This window comes from Macaca mulatta, chromosome 2 (assembly GCF_049350105.2).
Source record: "Macaca mulatta isolate MMU2019108-1 chromosome 2, T2T-MMU8v2.0, whole genome shotgun sequence".
Lineage (NCBI taxonomy): Eukaryota > Metazoa > Chordata > Mammalia > Primates > Cercopithecidae > Macaca > Macaca mulatta.
The window spans coordinates 134,453,475-134,472,998 of record NC_133407.1 but is presented as its reverse complement, the minus strand read 5'-3'; the positions used below and the strand labels follow the sequence as shown (position 1 = coordinate 134,472,998).

Genomic DNA, 19,524 nt, shown 5'->3' with positions numbered 1-19,524 from the left:
CAACTGATTGATAAGAAACAAATGACAGCTTGTGGGGGTCAGGTCCATTTGTTTAATATGAGTAATAGGCCACACATATTTGCAGGAGCTCTCGTCATCCACGAAGCTGCACAATGGAGCTCAGTAGGCTCTTCCTGGACTGTGCAGTATGGTAGCTACGAGCCACGTGGGGCTCATTCCATTTAAATTTATTAAAGTTTCATTTTAATAAAAAGCAAGTAAAAACAGCTCTTGGGTTGTGCTAACATATTGCAGAAAGTTCTGCTAGACACTTCAGAGCTACACCAGCGTATCCCAACTGGTGTCACCTAAAATACTCAGCTTCACTGGCATTGCTAAGAACCTCTGTCCCTCTTTGAGGTTGACGAGGCCTGACAGGCCATTAAAGCCCGTAGGTGAGACATCACCATGAAAGAAATGTCTTGACTCAGACTGTCTCAAACTCACCCAGGTAGGTAACCCCCTTTTGAGCCTGTAAACACCCGTGTAACAGCCTTTGGAAAAGAGACCGCTGCCAGAGATATCTTGCACTGCATCCTAAGTGAATTCACGCAGGACTTACCTTGTGTTTCGGTTCATGACAAACATATCTACTTAGAGGAAGAGCGCTGCCCACGCATCCTCTGTGTTACTCCCGCTGGATGTGGTGCCTGGGTTTCTCTGGTTTTCTGAAGGTCTCCTAAGACGTTGTTTTTTTTTTTCTCACAGTTGAATCTGGTATCAAGTGTCACTCTCTCCAAGTCCGCGTCAGAGGCTTCTCCACAGAGCTTACCTCATACTCCAACGACCCCAACCGCCCCCCTGACTCCCGTCACCCAAGGCCCCTCCGTCATCACCACCACCAGCATGCACACGGTGGGACCCATCCGCAGGCGGTACTCAGACAAATACAACGTGCCCATTTCGTCAGGTAGCTACTCCACGTTGTGCCTCATGTAGAGTTGTCATCTGCAATTCTTGTAGACCAGCCCCTTTTTAAAAAGCGATAATTAATAGGACAATGATTCTTATTCAGCAGATATTGCGCAGAACCAAGAATTTTATAAGAACGCAGAAGTTAGACCACCATTTACATATGCATCTTTAATTAGGCAGGTAAGTAAATAACACAGTATATGAAATTCTATCAGAAGGTATATGTGCATATGGATATATAGATGAAGTAGATTTAAAACCGTTTAGTATGCAAGCATGCTGAAACCTTTTCTATAAGGTTTTTTAAAACTGCAATATATAACATAATTGCTTTTGATTAAGTATTACAATACGATGTGATTATTAGGAAATTCATTTCACACAACAGTGAAAATGAGCCTGTTTAAAGATGGCAAGTCAATTATCACAAGCTACAGTAATCTCTGATCCCTAGAATTAATCTGAGCTCTAAATAATTACTGAGCTTTAATCAGCTAGTGAAATGTTTTGCATTTCTCTTTGATTCTGCTTTATGAATGACTAATAAATTAATATTTCTGTACGGAAACAGAAATAAAAACTCAAAACAATTAGATAATTCCATTTTGAATTTTGCTATTGAACTGTTAAATACAACCATTAATCTTAGATCATTTTGTGAAACCTTCCTCAGGATTGAGCTCTGAATCAGAGTGATTTTATATTTTCAACAAACTGTAGCGACGGCTCTGCTGATTTGGTCATAAATTATCTTCTGTTACATTTTGCTTCACAGGCCATTCTCGAATCTCCAGAAAAGCAGCTAACACTAAATGAAATCTATAACTGGTTCACACGAATGTTTGCTTACTTCCGGCGCAACGCGGCCACGTGGAAGGTAAGCTTTCTCAGGCCTCTTTATTCTTGGATCTTGACGTTCATAGAACAGTTTGTTGTTGATAAAATGCGGTTGTGCTATAAGGAAGCTACATTTATATTGTTTTAATACTCTTAAAGTGTCCAATCTCTAGGTGTATTTGATTGGGAAAATAGTGTCATTGTGGTTGAACTGCTCTGATGGAAGACTCTCCTTATACCGGCATCACAGTGTGGAGGGGCCAGCCAATAAAATGATCTCCCTCTGGTTGGAATATGTAGAGAAAAGGAGATAACACCGTCACCCAGAAGTGGAGGTTGCCATATTACTTGCACAAACCTCATGCCGTTAGGTATTCAACCACAGCCAATATTTGCAGAGATGTATCTCCAGAGATGGAACCCAGAGAAATGACCAAACTTGACACAGCCCTCAATGGTTGGATAAAGAGCTCATTAACCCAATTAGTAGAGAAAGCTGTGCACAAGTACTAGCACTGTTTGTAGGAGTTATTAATGGAGAACACAATGTATTATTAAGGGGTTTTTGTTTTTAAGAGATTTAAAACCATTTAGTATGCAAGCATGCTGAAACCTTTTCTATAAGGTTTTTTAAAACTGCAATAGCCAGGCACAGTGGCTCATGCCTATAATCCCAGCACTTTGGGAGGCTGAGGCAAGAGGCTCACTTGAGCCCAGGAGTTTGAGACCAGCCTGGGCAACATAGCAAGACCCTGTCTCTAAAAAAAAAAATTAAATAAATTAGCCAGGCATGGTGGCATGCACCTGTGGTCACAGCTACTCCAGAGGCAGACGTGGGAGGATTGCTTGAAGCAAGGAAGTTGAGGCTGCAGTGAGCCCTGTTCATGCCACTGCACTCCAGCCTGGGCAACAGAGCAAGACCCTGTCTCAAAAAAAAAAAAAAAAAAAGGGAGATTGTCCCTCATAGATACACTAAGGAAGAAAAGTAGATTTAGAACTTCATTATAATGCTATTTGCTATAAAAACAAGTCAAATTCCGTAGCTCTTTATTGGATGCTCCCAGCAGCGCTTGGAGTCATATATGGCTTACCACATTCCCAGGTCAGCAGCTAGTTCAAAGATTCCACTGGTATTTATTCCCTTATATTAGATTGAGCCCTCACACATGTTTGGGCTTTCCCATTTTCGGTTTCTTGGTGACTTATACTCTTGCTTATAGAAGGGGACAGGTACACTCTGTCATTTGTATTTTTGCCTTTTTTACTACCTGGAATTCTTGTAATCCTTGAAATCCAAAACATTTAGAGATATGTGATAACAAACATTTGAGGATATGCCATTAATCTAAATATGATAGGGGTGTGTTATAGGATGCAAGGAAAACTTCCTTCGCTTGAAATAAATGCCTTCCTTGCTAATTCCTTAATTTTAAACTGGAGAAAAACCAAAGCAAAAAACAGAAAAATACATTTCCTCTGTTAAGTTCCTGATAAATTAGCATTTTAAAAGAAAACGAATATAAACCATAGAATTAATTCATCAACTTTACAGAGCTGTGAATATCTATTATGGCCCAAATTATCCTTTCATTTCCATTAAGACACATGGGCACCGAAGAGAACCTATGTTCAGAATCTTCCCCTCTTTGCTTCAGCCTGCCTTGGGAGATAAAATATAAAAGGATCTTTAGCCATGAATGCTTTTAAAAATTTAGGAAGTTGAAGCATGAGGCAGACATTTTCTTCAGATTGCCTTTTATAAATAGAAATGATGAAATTTAAAAATAATTACCAGTTGTGAATATAATATTTAAGCTTAGATCTTCAGATTGAACTTTTTCATTTTGCAAACTGCGGGAAAAAGTGTCATTAATATAAACAACCTTAGATGAAGTACTTAATGACTCACAAATACGTATAATTTTCTCTACGTGTCCTTGTTTGTACCATGATCTTAGACAAAAGATGAAATGCCCAGTTAAAGTTATGGCTGAAAAGAGCTTACACATCTTTTTTTTTGAAAACTCTTGACTTCTCGTCGCTTTCTGCTTAGATGTGCAGTTTTGGAAAACAGAACTGAAGTTTTGGCTTTGTGTCTTTACTCACACGGTTATATTGCTCAACCTGATCTACAGAAATTATTTTGTCAAGAGTAGCTTTAAGACCTTTCAGTTCTGTACATTTTGATACTTATTTTAAAGCATGAGGCAGTGATTAGGATTAGTAGCAGTGTTGACTTCTTTTCAAGTTATGTCTCCTAAATGTATAATGCCTTGTCTGGATTTTTAAAGGAAATTGGCTTTGTTCATTTATTTATACCACCTCAATTTTTTTCCAGTAAATAACAGTAGACCTTCTATCATGTGCCTTTGGGCAATATATTTTTTTAAATTACAGGCTCCTGCCTATAATCCCAGCACTTTGGGAGGCTGGAGGATCATTTGAGCCCAGGAGTTCCAGATCAGCCTGGGCAATATAGCAAGACCCCATCTCTACAAAAAAAAAAAAATTAAAAATTAGCTGGGTGTGGTGACACGTGTCTCTAGTCCCAACTACTCAGGAGGCTACGGCAGGAGGCTTGCTTGAGCCCAGGAATACAAGGCTTCAGTGAGCCATAATTGAACCACTGCACTCCATAATTGAACCACTGTATTCCAGTCAGACAAGAGAGCAAGACCTAGCCTCAATAAAAGAAAAAACAAAAAAAAAACTGCTTAGATTAGACTCCAGTTTATATGCAAAGAAAATTGTCCTATCAAGTATATGACATGCCAGATGTTTTCAGTTTAGAGATTTTTATTTTTAAGCAAATCCATCCAATTTTTTTGAATCAGGAGTGTCCTTTGATAGTCCCCTGGGTATCTTGAACCTACCTCAATTATGCTGACATTACTCAAAAACTCTTCAGGAATTTATCCTGTGAATTCTCCTTTCAAGCAATTCATCACACCATGCATTAAAACTTGTTTCATTATCTTCTAAATATTCCATATCCGAAAAGAAAAATTATTATGTAGCTTGAATCCTCACAGCCACCAATTGTGATTGTCCAAAAACTGAAGCGCCTCTCAGAGTATCAAGATTCACCACCATTAAGGATAATTCAGGAAGGAAATACTCCGGTGGCAGAATGCGGAGGGGTGCAAAATGCTTGTGCAATAGCAGTGTTGCTGGAATTGAGTGAGGACTTTACCCAGTGTGAGGTATATATCAACTTCTTAAGCCCCAATTGAGTCATCTACTATTGAGTCATCTCCTTATCCTGAATAAAAAGAAAAATTTAAGTAAATGACCTGAATCTCTTTAGAATATCTTCATGTCCAGAATTGAGTCTGGATCCGTAAGTTTAACCAGGCAGGACTAAAGAAACGAAGCCTTGCTTTTTAACTGTACCCAGTAAGGTTGGGGGATTCTTCTGAAACCCAGAGGAAAGATGAGATGTTAAAAGCTCTTCACCCTTGAGTTGAGATCCTCCTTTTTGATAAATTGTTGATGTTAAGGGTCTCAGCTTAGGAATGGCCAGAAAGGACTTTTAACCATAAACAAGATGTGTCTGTAGAAACCATCAACTGTAGAAACACAGTCATTTTGCCATTGAGTGTTTCACTCATATTCCTTTGGCATTTACTCAGTTAAAATACTTGCCCATAGTTAGGGCCAACTCTCATGTTCTGGAAGGTAAGACATAACATGATGATAGATACTGATCTCTTCTGGGGTCCATTCACCTCCCTAATCCTTTGACTACACAGGCACTACTCTCAGCGGTAAAATCCAGTTTAGAATTCTTCATAAGATCTCTGGAAGTTTTAAAAGCCAGAAACCATCAAGAACAAAACAGTATTTAGCAATATTAACCAAGTGTTCCTCTTTCATGGTTTGAAAAAAATACCCCCTTTTTTAAATGGGAGGTAGGTGGGCTTAAAAAGGGCAGTTTTATGCTTTGCATGTGTTCTTGTTTTGAAGTCACAGTAACATTTTCAGATTTGTACTCTGGAACCTATTTTGGGCTTGTATGCATATTAAAAAATATTTCTTCTGGTTAGTTATTACCAGAGACTAGACAAAAATGCCAAAGTACAATTAATTTAAAATTTTGGTTTATTTTTGCTCTTGGAAAAGACATCCTTAACCATGAGAAGGTCCTCCACGGGGGTGGCAGCTACAGCTCTTGGGGATGGTTTTACAAATGTGGACTGTTAGGCTGAATTTACTGCTGTTTTTGGAGTCTTTTCTTATAGAAAATGTAAATGTTCTCTCTTTTATACTTGCTGCAGAATGCAGTGCGTCATAATCTTAGTCTTCACAAGTGTTTTGTGCGAGTAGAAAACGTTAAAGGGGCAGTATGGACAGTGGATGAAGTAGAATTCCAAAAACGAAGGCCACAAAAGATCAGTGGGTACGTCCACCATGTTTGAACTTCTTAGCCTAGCTTGGATTGTGCTAACAAGTATAACGTAGAGGCTTTGGCTGCTAGATGGTGTTAGACCAAAGAACTGGTTTCACGTTGTCTCAGTTAAGGGAAGCAAAAAAGCATTTCATCCCTCCTGTTTTGTATACCCACCAGTCCCCCTGCCCTGCTTGCTGGTCTTTGTTGCATCACATGCTAGTAGCTTTTAGGTGGCAATGCATATTAACCCTCACAAACCATTTGCTTATGCTTATTGCATTTTATTTTCTTTTTCCTGTTCCCTGTATTGGATGTCTGTTCCGCCCCCAACCCCGTCTCCTTTTGTTGCCACTCCATCTCCTTTGCTGCTGCTCCTATCCCAGGGTGCCATTCGCACCAACCTCTCACTGCATAAGTGCTTTATCAGAGTAGAGGATGAGTTTGGGTCCTTTTGGACAGTTGATGATGAAGAGTTTAAACGTGGCCGCCATATTCAACGAGGCCGTCCTCGCAAATACTGCCCCGATGAAAACTTTGACGAGCTTGTCGCACAGTAAGAGCCTTTACTTGCTTTTGTTTTTTTTTTCTGCTGTTGCTTTGGCTTTGCATGGTTGACTCATCCCATGTAGTTTTGCATTTCACCAATAGCAGTGCCACAGCTTTCTGCAACGAAACTAAATTGTGTGATTTGTACATGTATTGCTCTCGTTTCTCTTTGGAACACCAGTGCCTTGAATAATGCTTTTTTGACGTCTTTAATGCAAATATTCATTGTATTTTGATTCAGCAGCTTACGGGGACCCTAAAACTAAATACTTGTGTTTAACCCATAATCCCCCTCTCCCCCCGCCCCAAGTAAAAAGAGAATTTTTGGTTAGAGTTAAAATGTGTGTGTACTATTGGGGTAGATTTCCTGTTTGTTCACTCACTATAAGAATATAAATGTAATGAAGTGAATGATTAAAATGTTCCAAGCATAGGAAAGAAATAGGTCTTATTGTGTATACTTACTTTAAAGGCCACTGATAAATGTAGGTAATTGCCTATTGGGAGGCACCCTTTTCCCTCAGTATGCCCTGTATAATTTTTGAATATTTTTATCCTTACGAGGTTAGAGATTTTTCTGACAACAGTATGTTGGTTTCATTTGGTCCGTGAATGGAGATGGCAGCAAATATTCTCAGGCCCTTCCAGATTTGCCCAAGACATCCCCATATTTAGTAACAACCCTCCCCTGGCATACCCTACTCTCCATCACCTGTTGGCAATAAACGTGCCTTGTAGATGTTCCTTAAAAGCCTTCCTGCCATCCCTCTAGCAGTCACTGTAGAGTTCAAATCTTGAAGATGACTAGGAGCCAAGATTCTCTCTGCTCACGCCCAGGAGCCCCTGCTGTGAGCTCACTGCCTTCCCCAGCACGACCTCCTAGGCTGTTGCCTTCCTGTTGGAGTCTGGAGTCAGGCTAACTCCTAAAAATCTGCAGAGAGGTCTCTGGAGGAAGGACCCAAGCGTGTTATTACCTAAGCCAGAATTTTACACCTAGTTTCCTTGAATAGCGAAGTCAGACCCCAGAGGTGTGCACACACACACCCGCCCTACAAATCAGTGACGGGGAGAAGGCCTGACTTTTCTTGGGTTTTGGTAGTGGGGTAAATTGCTGATTTGGAAGGACACCAGCAAGCTTAAAACAGAACTTAGCTAGGAACTCAGGAGTCGACTGTGTTTAACTTTGAGTTTTTATCTTTTTCTTATACAGTAACCCTTCCCTTATTAAAAACATGCAGAGCAGCCACGCCTACTGCACACCTCTCAATGCAGCTTTACAGGTAAGATTAATGGCCATCCCGAATATGCAGCAGAGGCACAGGTCTCCCCTACTCATTTCAAAATATATTAGCCTTGCTCTAATTAGATATTAAATTTTAATTCCGTTAAACTTTTTTCTTAAGTGCACAAAGCATCGCACTCCCTGGAGGCAAACACATCGGGCTGCTTCAGCATTAGCGGGATGCTTAGCATTTTGAATATTGTGGCAAAAAAATTAAAAGTTCACTTATTAATATTTATCAGCAGTATCATAATTTCCATCCTCTTATTTCAGAATTTCACTTGAGGCAAAAATACCACAAGTGTAATTACTCTAGCACAGCTATTAATGTGCTGGATGATAGGCCACTGCGTCACATGACCTTCCATTGTTCACGGGTTTAAAGAGAAAGCAGGGCTTTGTATTTCTTCTTCTTCTTTTAAAGTCGACTTTAGCATCTTCGCTTTTGTCTGGGGTGGGGAGGATCTGGGATCTGGTTCACTTTATACAAGTAAACCGTGTCTGTTTAAACAATAGAGGTGTCTAAGAAGACTCTTTAGTTTGCCTGGAGATTGTTCAAGATTACATAACAATCATACGGGGTATTTATTTCCTTCTGACAAACCAAGTACTTGTTACATCACCAGTGGTACCAGGAGATGAAGACGTGGGTTTTGAGCAGTAGCGAAATTACCACCCAAAAAGGAGCTACCTGAGGCAGCCCAGCTTCTAGCAAACTTTTTACTTATTGCACAGTTGAGTTCTTAAATGAAAGCTACTCCAGTATCATTTCATTAAAGTACCTGGGTATAGTACTCAGGTCCCCCCTCAAGAGTTCATAAGTAAGCAGTATCCTTTTGGCCAGTGGTCCTGGTTTTTTCGCCTACCCAGACTGTTCTAGAAGACAGGCCAAGAGAATCTTGATAGCTTTTAAATGGCATATTCTATAGATAAATCTGACATTTGTCATCCAATACCATTGCAGTCCTCTGTAGCATACGTTCTCAACGGGGGCTATCTCACCCCCAGATTGGTTCTGAGATACTACAATGTCTTGTGTCCTTCCAAAGGACCATAATACATGAGCAAATACGAACATTCCTTGGGGTGAGGGTACAAAGAGAGAAACAAAAGTCTAAAAAGGGACAATAATGAAAAAAACAGTTGAGACCTTTAGCATGATGGGAACAGGATGAGGAAGGAGGACATAGCGACAGGAGCCCCGGGCCTTGCTCTGCATTAAACGGATGTTTCTTGAGCACGACTCTGTACCCTACAGGCCCAGAAGAGTGTTAAGGCTCCTGGGAATTGATGATAGGCCATTTACCCAGTGTCAGTTTAGAGGCAGATTCACTGGCCTTAGCATTTCAGTAATTATATTTATTTATTTTTAGCCTGAACCAGATTTAATAGGAGAAACTACTTTCCGCGTTTCTTTTAATTACTTGTAGTTTACACAGTAACTTTAGAAGAGTAAATGAAAGCATGCTTCGATGCCGCCACTGTAAATACCATTCATTAGTAACTTATTTTCCCTGGAGTCTTCTGAAGTGTGAATTTAAAGGCTGCTCTATCTGGAATAGTATTAAGATTACAAGCACATTTTATATTCATGAGCCGGAAAGGCAAAAAAAAAAAAAAAAAAAAAGTGATCCTCCATCCTCTGAATTCTCTTAACTATGTGACTAATTTCAATTAGTATGCTTTGTCATTACAGAACTGTTCAGGTTTCATCTCTGAACATTTGTTTTTGGCATCTTCTTCAGTAGCCCAAAACTGTCCTGCCGTTTTCCAAGAACACTTTCTGTCCATAATGAGGCAAGGGGAATAAATTGATACAAATTCATGATTTGAGAAGTGGATTGTTTCCCTCTCTTCCACGAGTTTGGATCCCTGATCAGTAGACAGACACATAAGACAACTTTCTACTGTGCAAATTAAATAAAGATTCTGCCAGCAGGCCTTCCTTTCCATTACCGCCTATTTCCATTTTTCAAGACAAGTAAAAATAATAGTGGAACAATATCTTCAAAAAAAATTACTAGAGCAACATAATGCATGATATACAATATATAAAATAGGACAGCAGAATCCACTACAGAAATAAAACATGGGACTTGGGACAGATTGCATTATGCTCTGAAAAGTGAAGTAACTAAGGGTAACCGTAAAGCTTCGTATTTATAGACTGCCTTTCCCCTGAGGATCTCAGAGTGGTTAATGTTCCAGGAGCGAGGGTGCTTATGGACTTCTGCACCATTACTTAAGCAACTTCATTTTTTGGCAGAGGTGCCAGCTTGATATGAAACCACATGCTGTGCAAGGACCATTTCTATAAGTCCATTTTTGTAACACACCTGCTTCTAAGTGGACATCAACTACCAAAAAAAAAAAAAAAAAAACTTCGTTAGGCATAAGCAGTTAGTGAAAATTTCTCTAACCTTTGGTGGGTTGCTCTGATCACTTGCTCAACAGAGTGTGTTCAAGAAGCCCACTTGCGAATCAGGCACTGGGATCTCTCCGCAGCCCATTTGATCATTTTTTCAAGGAACAAGGCTGATTTTCATCACTTACATCTTTCTTGTCTGAGAACCCAGGGATCAATATAAGTGCTTGCCTTTGTATACCTTTCACTACTGTGGCGGTTGGGTCTCAGCCCATGTTCTATGATCCAATCCCGATCAGTAATGGCCTTGACCTGGAATACTTTGAGAGCCAAAGAGAATAAATACTCATCCCAAGAAGGTTACCTTCTCTAGAGGATGACCAACTCATTCCAACGAACACATTCATATCAGCATTTCAATTTTGTCTTCACAATTTTTGACCAGGGAAGTTGCTAAAACAATTAAGCTAGCAGCAGCCCCACTTTTGCCACATTCTGACCTTGGAATAGTGAAATTATCTTGTGAGAGCTTATCTTATGGTATTTCCAGTGGAAAGACAGTTGGCAGAATTTCTGTGACAGAGAGGTGTGACCACTGTTGTCTCAGATAAAAGCAGTTAAGATGCTTGTCCAACTGCAGTCGGCAAAAAAAAAAAAAAAAAAAAAAATCTGGCAACTGCTCTGCCAAAAAAAAAAAGAAAGAAAAAAGGCTTTATTGCAATTATAAAAGAGCTGTTGGAAAAAGTACTTGATTCAAGTTACTGGACACACTGTAGGAGGGTGTGGACTGTTCAGATTTGCTGTTCATCAAAATGAGTTTACCGCATTTGAAACTAAAAACAGGATTGTACCCCTACTTTTAAAAAGAAGACAGTTACACACATTTACAAGTAGAGGGAAGGAAAAGCTGTGGGCTTACAGAGGGCCAAGCTTTGAAATAGTTCATTATCCAAAGCTGTGATTGGTGAGTATGCACAGGACTTCTAACACTGGGCTTGCACCTAGAAAGCCCTGGCTTTGGGGTTTGAATAGTGAGTGAGGCTGCGATTGTCATACTAGCCAGACAGACTTCTGCAGCCTGGCTTTGCACTCTTTTGGCTTTTACTTTCTCTCTAGACCCAGGATTTCTAGAATAGTTTGGACTGTTGTATGACTGGCCAGTGGAAGTCACTATGCCAGATCATCTTGTGATTGCACTTTTTTTCCCATTAGGATGGAAAAGCAGGCATAGTCTAGTCTTCAAGAGGACAGTTGTGATACATCTTGGTTTAATTACAGCTGCCAGTTTTTGAAAGTGTCCTCTTTGGTAAAATGAAAAGTCAATGGGTCATAATCACCACCCGGATGAAACGAATATGGGTACTTTAGTCCAGTTCTATATGTAACCAGTGTGTGCATTTCAGACTTGGTGTCCCTTTTATTCAAATGCAGTATAACAGGAAGTGAGTAATATCCTACCTATCCTAAATAAAGTTCAGGATTTCTTCGTTTTCATTTCCCCACTTTTTTGCTGACACTCAACGTGGAGTGACTTTGTAACCTTTGATATTGATGTACTTAGGCACCAAAAATAAATATGATTTAGAGCTTCCTTTTGCCAGAGCTCTTTAGTCCTAAAATCCTAGGCAGTTGGTCAGACTCTGAAACATTATGTGGTGTTTCCTTCAGCCAGTTATCTCAAACTGGGCTAAACAGATTCAGAAATCATTAAAACAGAAATGATGGGAGGAGATAAAAAATTGATTCCAATTCTATAATCTCTTCCTTTTCTATAGGATCTAAGAGGTGAATGTTTATGGAAGTTCTCATAAGTTTGAGCGGTATGGCCAGAATAATCTGATCAAAATCTCTAATATCCAATACTGGAGTCATCAAAATGGATAAAGAAATAAAAATTCCATTATACTTCACTGTGATCTGGAAATATTCAGCTCCTCTTAAAAACGCATCCGACATAAACCTCATATTCGAAAGCCTGTCTAAACCATGTGACTACCAAGCAGGACCAAATTGAGTCCCTCCTACCCACAGGCGCTTTGATCCCCCTGGCCCCCAGTTAGCTCTTCAAAACCAAGCTTGGGACAGGTGCCACGAGTCATTTTTAAAGCAAAATCTTTCAACACCTCTTAGATACTCGTATTTGCCAGCCATGCTACAATTAACTCCAACTGAAGATGATCGAGTACACCCATAATTAGTAGTTTCCTCATCTTGCATACCTGTGTCTTCATAAATTTTCTCTTGGTTGATGACAGGCTTCAATGGCTGAGAATAGTATACCTCTATACACTACCGCTTCCATGGGAAATCCCACTCTGGGCAACTTAGCCAGCGCAATACGGGAAGAGCTGAATGGGGCAATGGAGCATACCAACAGCAACGAGAGTGACAGCAGTCCAGGCAGATCTCCTATGCAAGCCGTGTGAGTATGGTCCACCCAAAAGGTCTTTGTTTTCACACCCTAGTCTCTCCGGGTACACACAGGGAGACGTCTCTTTCTCTGGGCTTTATATACCTTTTCTGTAATTTCTGGTATCCCAGAACCAAGCTGGAAGTTTGTCTTTCAAGAAATGTTCAGCTTGGTTAGTGCATAAAAGGACTATTTGCTAATTTTCCCATAAAAGCCATTCCCAGCAATAAAATGGGAAACAGGTTTGCTTTTGTTCCTCTGCTTTATCACATCTCAGGCCATTATTTAAGCCACACTACTTTTTCCTCCTCAAATTAATATGCATCCCTATGAAAAAGTTTGCAGTTTGTTCAACTTTCGGGCATGTTGACCTAGCTGAGAGAAAAAGATGCTTGTTTACTTGGTGGTGCGATAACCACGAACACGACGCCACAGCATTATTACCAACCATTAATGATGGCACAAATGAAAGGCGGCATGATTTATAGATTGCTCTTAAAATATCAAAAGGAAAATTAATAGGAGCATTATAGCAGCAGACGGCAGTATAATGAGTGCACATATAACTGAATGAAGTGATGGGCGATGGTTGCCCATGCTGAATGTGAATGGAACCAGGACTGCAAACTGCAGGAAAGGCGGAGACCAGGAGGCCGTGCTGCCCCTGTGAGTGGGTGATGGGAGAAAACTTGGTGTAACGATAACCCCCTCTCTCCCAGGAAAAGTTTTCAAACAGAGCAAAGAAACCACGTTACTCCAAATGATTGGCTTTGCAGGAGATGCTGTGGAATGACAGTCTCTCCCTTTTAGTGAGTTTCTTCAAAACTGTTGCCTACTTTAAGGTACTAACCCATTTCGTGTTTGCAATACTGTCAGTTCCTAGAATAGGCTGCTTGTCTACACATTACCTCTGAATTACTGACCAACATCTTATTTTAAGATAATTTGAGTGATAGGAATGGAAAATAGGACCTGTAACAATTAGGAGCAGACGGAATTGGCATCTAATGACAAAGAAAAAAGTGTTACCTGCCAGCATAATTTGGAGGGTACGGGGAAATCTGAAATTTGATTTTCTAGCAGTTGAACTTCATCTCCACAGCACTTCAAAAAGGATCTTTACCATCCTTTGCGGATATGGAAATAATCATTTTTAATTTATATGAACAGTATCTTAGCATTTACTTCACAGCATTTTAAGAATGTGTTTATCTTTCACACTGATGCTGCTATATTTCATCCTTTCCAAAGCAACTTAGTGTTTCCGCCTCTCTTGTTATCACATTCGTATTCATCTTAAATCATTGTCATGACAGGAGTATTTACTTAGATACTAACGAAGTTCAGAACAAACGTAAATTGGTATAAGCTACTGCAAGAAACACTCAGAGCAAAAATGTCTGAAGTTATTGAAGTGATACTATTTCTCATAATCTGTACGAACTCCAAGTTTTTGTTGACATATATTCCTATTATTTAGTATAAAGAAACACTAAAACAGAAAGATATTTGGATGCAAGCCACAGGCACCAGTTCAGAGTGATGCTGATTTTGCTGTACGAAAGACAGTCACTGCAGGGTTAATTTGTTTAACAAATTTGAATTAACCCCAGTATTACCCAAACTATGTTTTATAATAGTCTTTGTGATTTTTGATGAAATAAAGGTTTCAACTATTTTTTACAAGAAACCCTACATAAAAATGTCAAAATGCGTTGCTCAAATCTCACAGGTTTGTGCTGTTTGCTAAATGTAATTATATGTCAACAGCAGATTCCCTGCGCCTGCTATCCGTGTCATAGACTGTTACTCTTTTTGACCTCATATTTCCATTAAGGGAATTCTGTAATGACAAGAGTTTCCATTCTTGTCCAATATGCATTACCCTGCTATGATGCAAATTGTTTTTCAACTGTTCCAGTCTATTGGAATAAATCAAGCCATAAACTTTATGGCACGGCTTGAAGGACCTTGTTAGGAAGGCAGCCTAGCTAATATTGAGTGTTGAAACAGAACTCTTCATTCTTCCCCTTTCTGTGACACTCAGATACCACTACGTTTCATTCCTCCTTTGAAACACTAGAAAGTGGTCACATAATTATGGCTTTGGGGCATTGTACTTTTATCCTGATAGACGCTAAAGGAGCTACAAAGCAAAATACTCCATGCTGTGCAGACACCCCCAGAACACAATGCCTTTAAACACCAGTCAGCTTTATTTTAAAACTCTTGTGTTCCCAGAGTGGCTAAACAAAGGAATTACTCAGATGTAAGGAGAAGGGAAATGTGTAGTTTTGCACACACTTATTCAGTGGTAGCCCTTTCGGAAGTAGGAGTTGGAGAGAAAGGGTGGGGGCAGTGTCTGCAAGGAGAGGCAGGTGCATCATACACAGCCCTAACTTCTAGGAGACACGGTGAGTGTATGTGAATGCAGTGTCTTCAGTAGTCTGCATCACATCTCAAATGTATCTTTCATGGAATCCCATCCTCTTTTTATTCTTTGAAGTACTGTGTGCCTGTGCTACACCTTTGCCACACCCCAGGGGTATCTGCCAGTACCAAGAAGTGTCCTGAAATTGGATTTCATTTCTCTAAAGTTTCGAAACCTTACTAACTCTGCATGAGGCACTGGGAGTCGAGCCAGCAGGCATGACGGGATCATTACCTGTGTCTTCTGGATAGAAAATAACCCTCATGAATTTTGGCTACCAGTTTAGGGGGAAAACTGTTTGTTTGTTTGTTTACTTCTACAGCTTTTAAAATTGATACTTCGTAACTACATATTTTGGGGGTACATGTGTTATTTTGATACATGTATACATTGTGTAATGATCAAATGAGGATAATTGGGTAAACAAAATATTCTCTGATGTTGTGAACTGTGTTTTGTGGGGCTTTACATGTATCTGATTTTTTGGGTAAGATTAGCACAATATTGGTCAAAGTCTAAAATTATACAGTGAGAACTTCATTAAGGTGAAGATGGTTCTATTTCTTCTAGGGGTCCCCATCCTCCTTCCCCCTCCCCAAGGTCTTATATGATCGTACATTCTTCTGTCATTCAATTCTGTGTTGTAAACATGAAAAGATTGATAGACCTGATAGTTAAGAAAGTAGGAAAATGTTGGTTTGGAAAACAACATGTGAACCTCAATCAGCATATAGCTAAAACATAAATTTCTCAACAATGAAAGTTTGAAACAAACATTAGGAAATGTTCACCCTTGTCAGTAATCTGAGAAACACAATTTAAGGTATTTATACCTGCTAAGCAACAAAATATTTTTTTACAAATAATGCTTGCTGCTGACGAGATTGAGTTTAAATTGATAGCCCTTTTGGAAGTTAATATCACAATAAATCACAGGAACCATAAAGATGTTTTGGCCTTTGCTCTAACAATTCCATTCTTAGAAATTTATCCTAAGGAGGTAAATCAGCAGAAGTAGAGTAGAAAGATTAATGGATAAAAATGGTCATTGCATTATACAAACAGTAAAAGAGAAAGAAAAAAGATGATCCTAAAATGCCTAGTATTCAGAAACTGACATAAGTCAACACAGTGGAATCTCATCTAGCCATAAACATTATAAATTGTAAAGCTAGGAAAATTTAAAAAATAGCATTCCTGCTGAATTTACAATATTTAAAAATATGACCCCAAATGGAAAGAGATTGGCAAAAAATAAGAAAACTGGCCTTAACTAAGGGTTTGTGTTTAAGGAATAATCAGTATACCTAATTCTTCCTAAAAGAACGTAGGGTATCCTAGCAAAGCTGGTTCACAAGTGTGACATGCAGTCACACAGGATCTCATGCCTAAAAGGACACTTGCACTTGGTTTTATGTGTTCTTTTCATTACCTTTATATTTAGGGATGGGGATCTTACTGTATCACCCAGGCTGGACTCGAACTCCTGGGCTCAAGTGATCACCCTACCTTAGCCTCCCAAATAACTTGGACCACAGGCACTCACCACCACACCTGGTATGCACTTGTTTTAATGCCATTTCTGTCTTGAAATTGTAATTTTTGAGCCAAGGACCCCAGATTGTCATTTTGCACTGGGCTTCCAAAATTATGCAGCCAGTCCTAATTCTTACTGCTGACACACTAATGTGGCCATTTAAAAAAAAAAATCCCCATCCATAATGCTTAATACAGACTGCTGGGAGGGTGACTCCCCATGCAGCCTTCCTTGCACTGATGTACAACTGTTTCTCTTAAATAAAAGTATCCGGCCAGCCATGGTGTCTCGCACCTGTAATCCTAGCACTTTGGGAGGCCGAGGCGGGTGGATCACTTGAGGTCAGGAATTCAAGACCAGCCTCACCAACATGGTGAAACCTCATTTTACTAAAAATACAAAAGTTAGCCAGGTGTGATGGTGGGCCCCTATAATCCCAGCTACTTGGGAGGCTGAGCCAGAATTGCTTGAGCTTTGGGAGGTGGAGGTTGCAGTGAGCCGAGATCCTGCCACTGCACTCCAGCCTGGGTGACAGAGCACAATTGTCTCAATAAATAAATAATGAATAAAATAGATGGAGAGCCATACATAAAATGTAATGTAATGCAACTTTGCTATATTTTGTTCTGCAAATAGTTTTTAAGAATAAAGGAATTATTTTGTAAAGCTATTTATCTAACATCTAGCCCAACCAAATGCTCTCTCTAGACTGTGCTGATTTTAGAGTCAATTGATTCTGAAGGTTCCTGTCTTGGAGGGCAGTCCAAAACACTCCTCTGTTTGTTTTTAAATGGTTCAAGGGGCCTTTGGGGTTTGCATACAGCATTAATTATTTAGGAAGCCAACCATCCCCATTACCACCTCTTATTACTAATACTTGATAATGTCAGTTTAAAAATCTTCCCTTCTGCAGCCTGTCCCAGAGATGGGACCGTTTTAACTTGAATGGTTCTTTTACATATCAAAAGGCCCTGCAACAGAAAGTTATTTGTATTTGTAAAGGATCAGTTGTAAATATGATTTACGAACAACATTTCTCAATTGTTATCCGAGTGGTTTTGTGTGATCACCCCAGTCCCCTCGGGTGAACCATGCGCTGGTCCATAATGAGAAAGTTGGCAGATCTCATCGCAACCACACGCATCCCAGTGGCTGCTACCAGCCGGGCCTCATGTTTTGCCTTGTTTACAGCTGACAGCGTTATTATTCTGACTGGGGCTCTGCTTTCTTATCATATTGTTGTGTTGAGCGAGCCTTTTCCTCTCCATTTGTGTTTCCTGGCAGGGCTTTTCTTGCCTTATTGACAGTTTGTAAAAATATGCATTAATTTGGAGTTTCAAGCATGTATCATGGTGTCTCTTTGCTGTGTTTGCTTGAAGTTGATTAATGATAGAACCTCGCTTCGGGTCGTCCTCTGGAGAGTTCTTTCACAGGTTCTGCATGTTAACTAGCAAAGCAGAACACACAGCAAGCCATGATTAGCCCAGCCTCCTCTGCTCAGTGCTCCCCACAAACTGCCGTTGCATCACAGATCCTTATTTCATGTAATTATTTGAAGATCAGTATTCATCCACCCAGGATGCCACTATGGGACCTGTTATCTGGTACTCAAAGTGTGGTTCTAGGACCAGCAGCATCACCTAGGAGCTTGTTAGAGATGCAGAGTCTCAGGCCCCACCCCAGTCCTGCATCACACACTGCATTTCAACAAGGCCCACAGGTGACTGCAGCGTGCATCAAAGTATGAGAAATGCCACCAGGGAGGAGAGGCCCGCACCTGTCCAGAGACTAGTGACTCAGAGCAGCACTATCCAAGAGAACTTTATGCAGTGATGCAAATGTTCTGTCTCTGTGCTGGCCAGAATTAACCGCTAGTCACATGGGGCCTTTGAACATGTCAAACGCAGCTAACACAACTCAGAAACTGAATTTTAAATTGTAGTAAGATTTCGTTCATTTCAATTTAAAGAGCCACGTGTGGCTAAAGGCGACAATACTGGACAGAGTTCTAGTTCTACAGTGAGGCTTTTCTGTTGCCCCAAACTTTTCAGTGCACCTGAGCTGCAGTGGGCTGGGAAGTACCCTCACTGAACCTCTGCATATTTATTCCAGGCATCCTGTACACGTCAAAGAAGAGCCCCTCGATCCAGAGGAAGCTGAAGGGCCCCTGTCCTTAGTGACAACAGCCAACCACAGTCCAGATTTTGACCATGACAGAGATTACGAAGATGAACCAGTAAACGAGGACATGGAGTGAATATCGGGGCGGGCCAACCCCGAGAGTGAAGATTGGAAAAAGGAAAAAACAAAACAAAACAAAACACGTCAAAAGTTAGCAGTGAAATTGTTCTCCATTTGTTGTACAGTCTGGAGGATTTTCACTACATTTTGACAACTCTGAAATGTGTTAACTCTTAGTGCCATCAAGAACCCCATTTGGGAGTATTTTTGATTTTTCTACTTTTTGTTGAAAAAAGGAATTTGTACTCTGTGCATTGGATGGACTTGTTTGGTACTTGGGATTTTCCTCTCTTAACCGTCAACATCAGTGTTGTAAATTTGCTAAACTGATTCACTTTTAGCAGCAGACTTTGAACTGCAGTCCTGCCAACGTTGGACACTGAGGACGCCCGACGGAGCTTGTGCACCTAAGCTGCAGACCAAGCCTTTGCCCAGGATTTAAGGATTCCAATGGACGACCTATTTGCACAGTACTGCATGTTGATTATCACTGCCTTTACTCCATTTTTTTTTTTTTTTTTTTTTTTTTTGCTTCCAGTTGGGATGGGGAAGGCCTTTGTGTGTGTATTG

The 19,524-nt window shown here is 40.1% G+C and overlaps 1 protein-coding gene across 1 annotated transcript in view; it reads left to right on the top strand.

The window, feature by feature from the left end:
* Positions 1-19,305, top strand: part of FOXP1 (forkhead box P1) — a gene marked incomplete at its 5' end in the record, with an annotated part of 536,826 nt that extends 517,521 nt beyond the window's left edge. The window contains 7 exon segments of the mRNA NM_001266321.1: positions 709-910; positions 1,016-1,095; positions 1,691-1,792; positions 6,030-6,151; positions 7,899-7,968; positions 12,591-12,757; positions 18,826-19,305. Of these exon segments, the coding sequence (NP_001253250.1) occupies positions 709-910; positions 1,016-1,095; positions 1,691-1,792; positions 6,030-6,151; positions 7,899-7,968; positions 12,591-12,757; positions 18,826-18,970 (888 nt within the window). The 3' untranslated portion in view covers positions 18,971-19,305.
* Between the last annotated feature and the right edge of the window lie 219 nt (positions 19,306-19,524).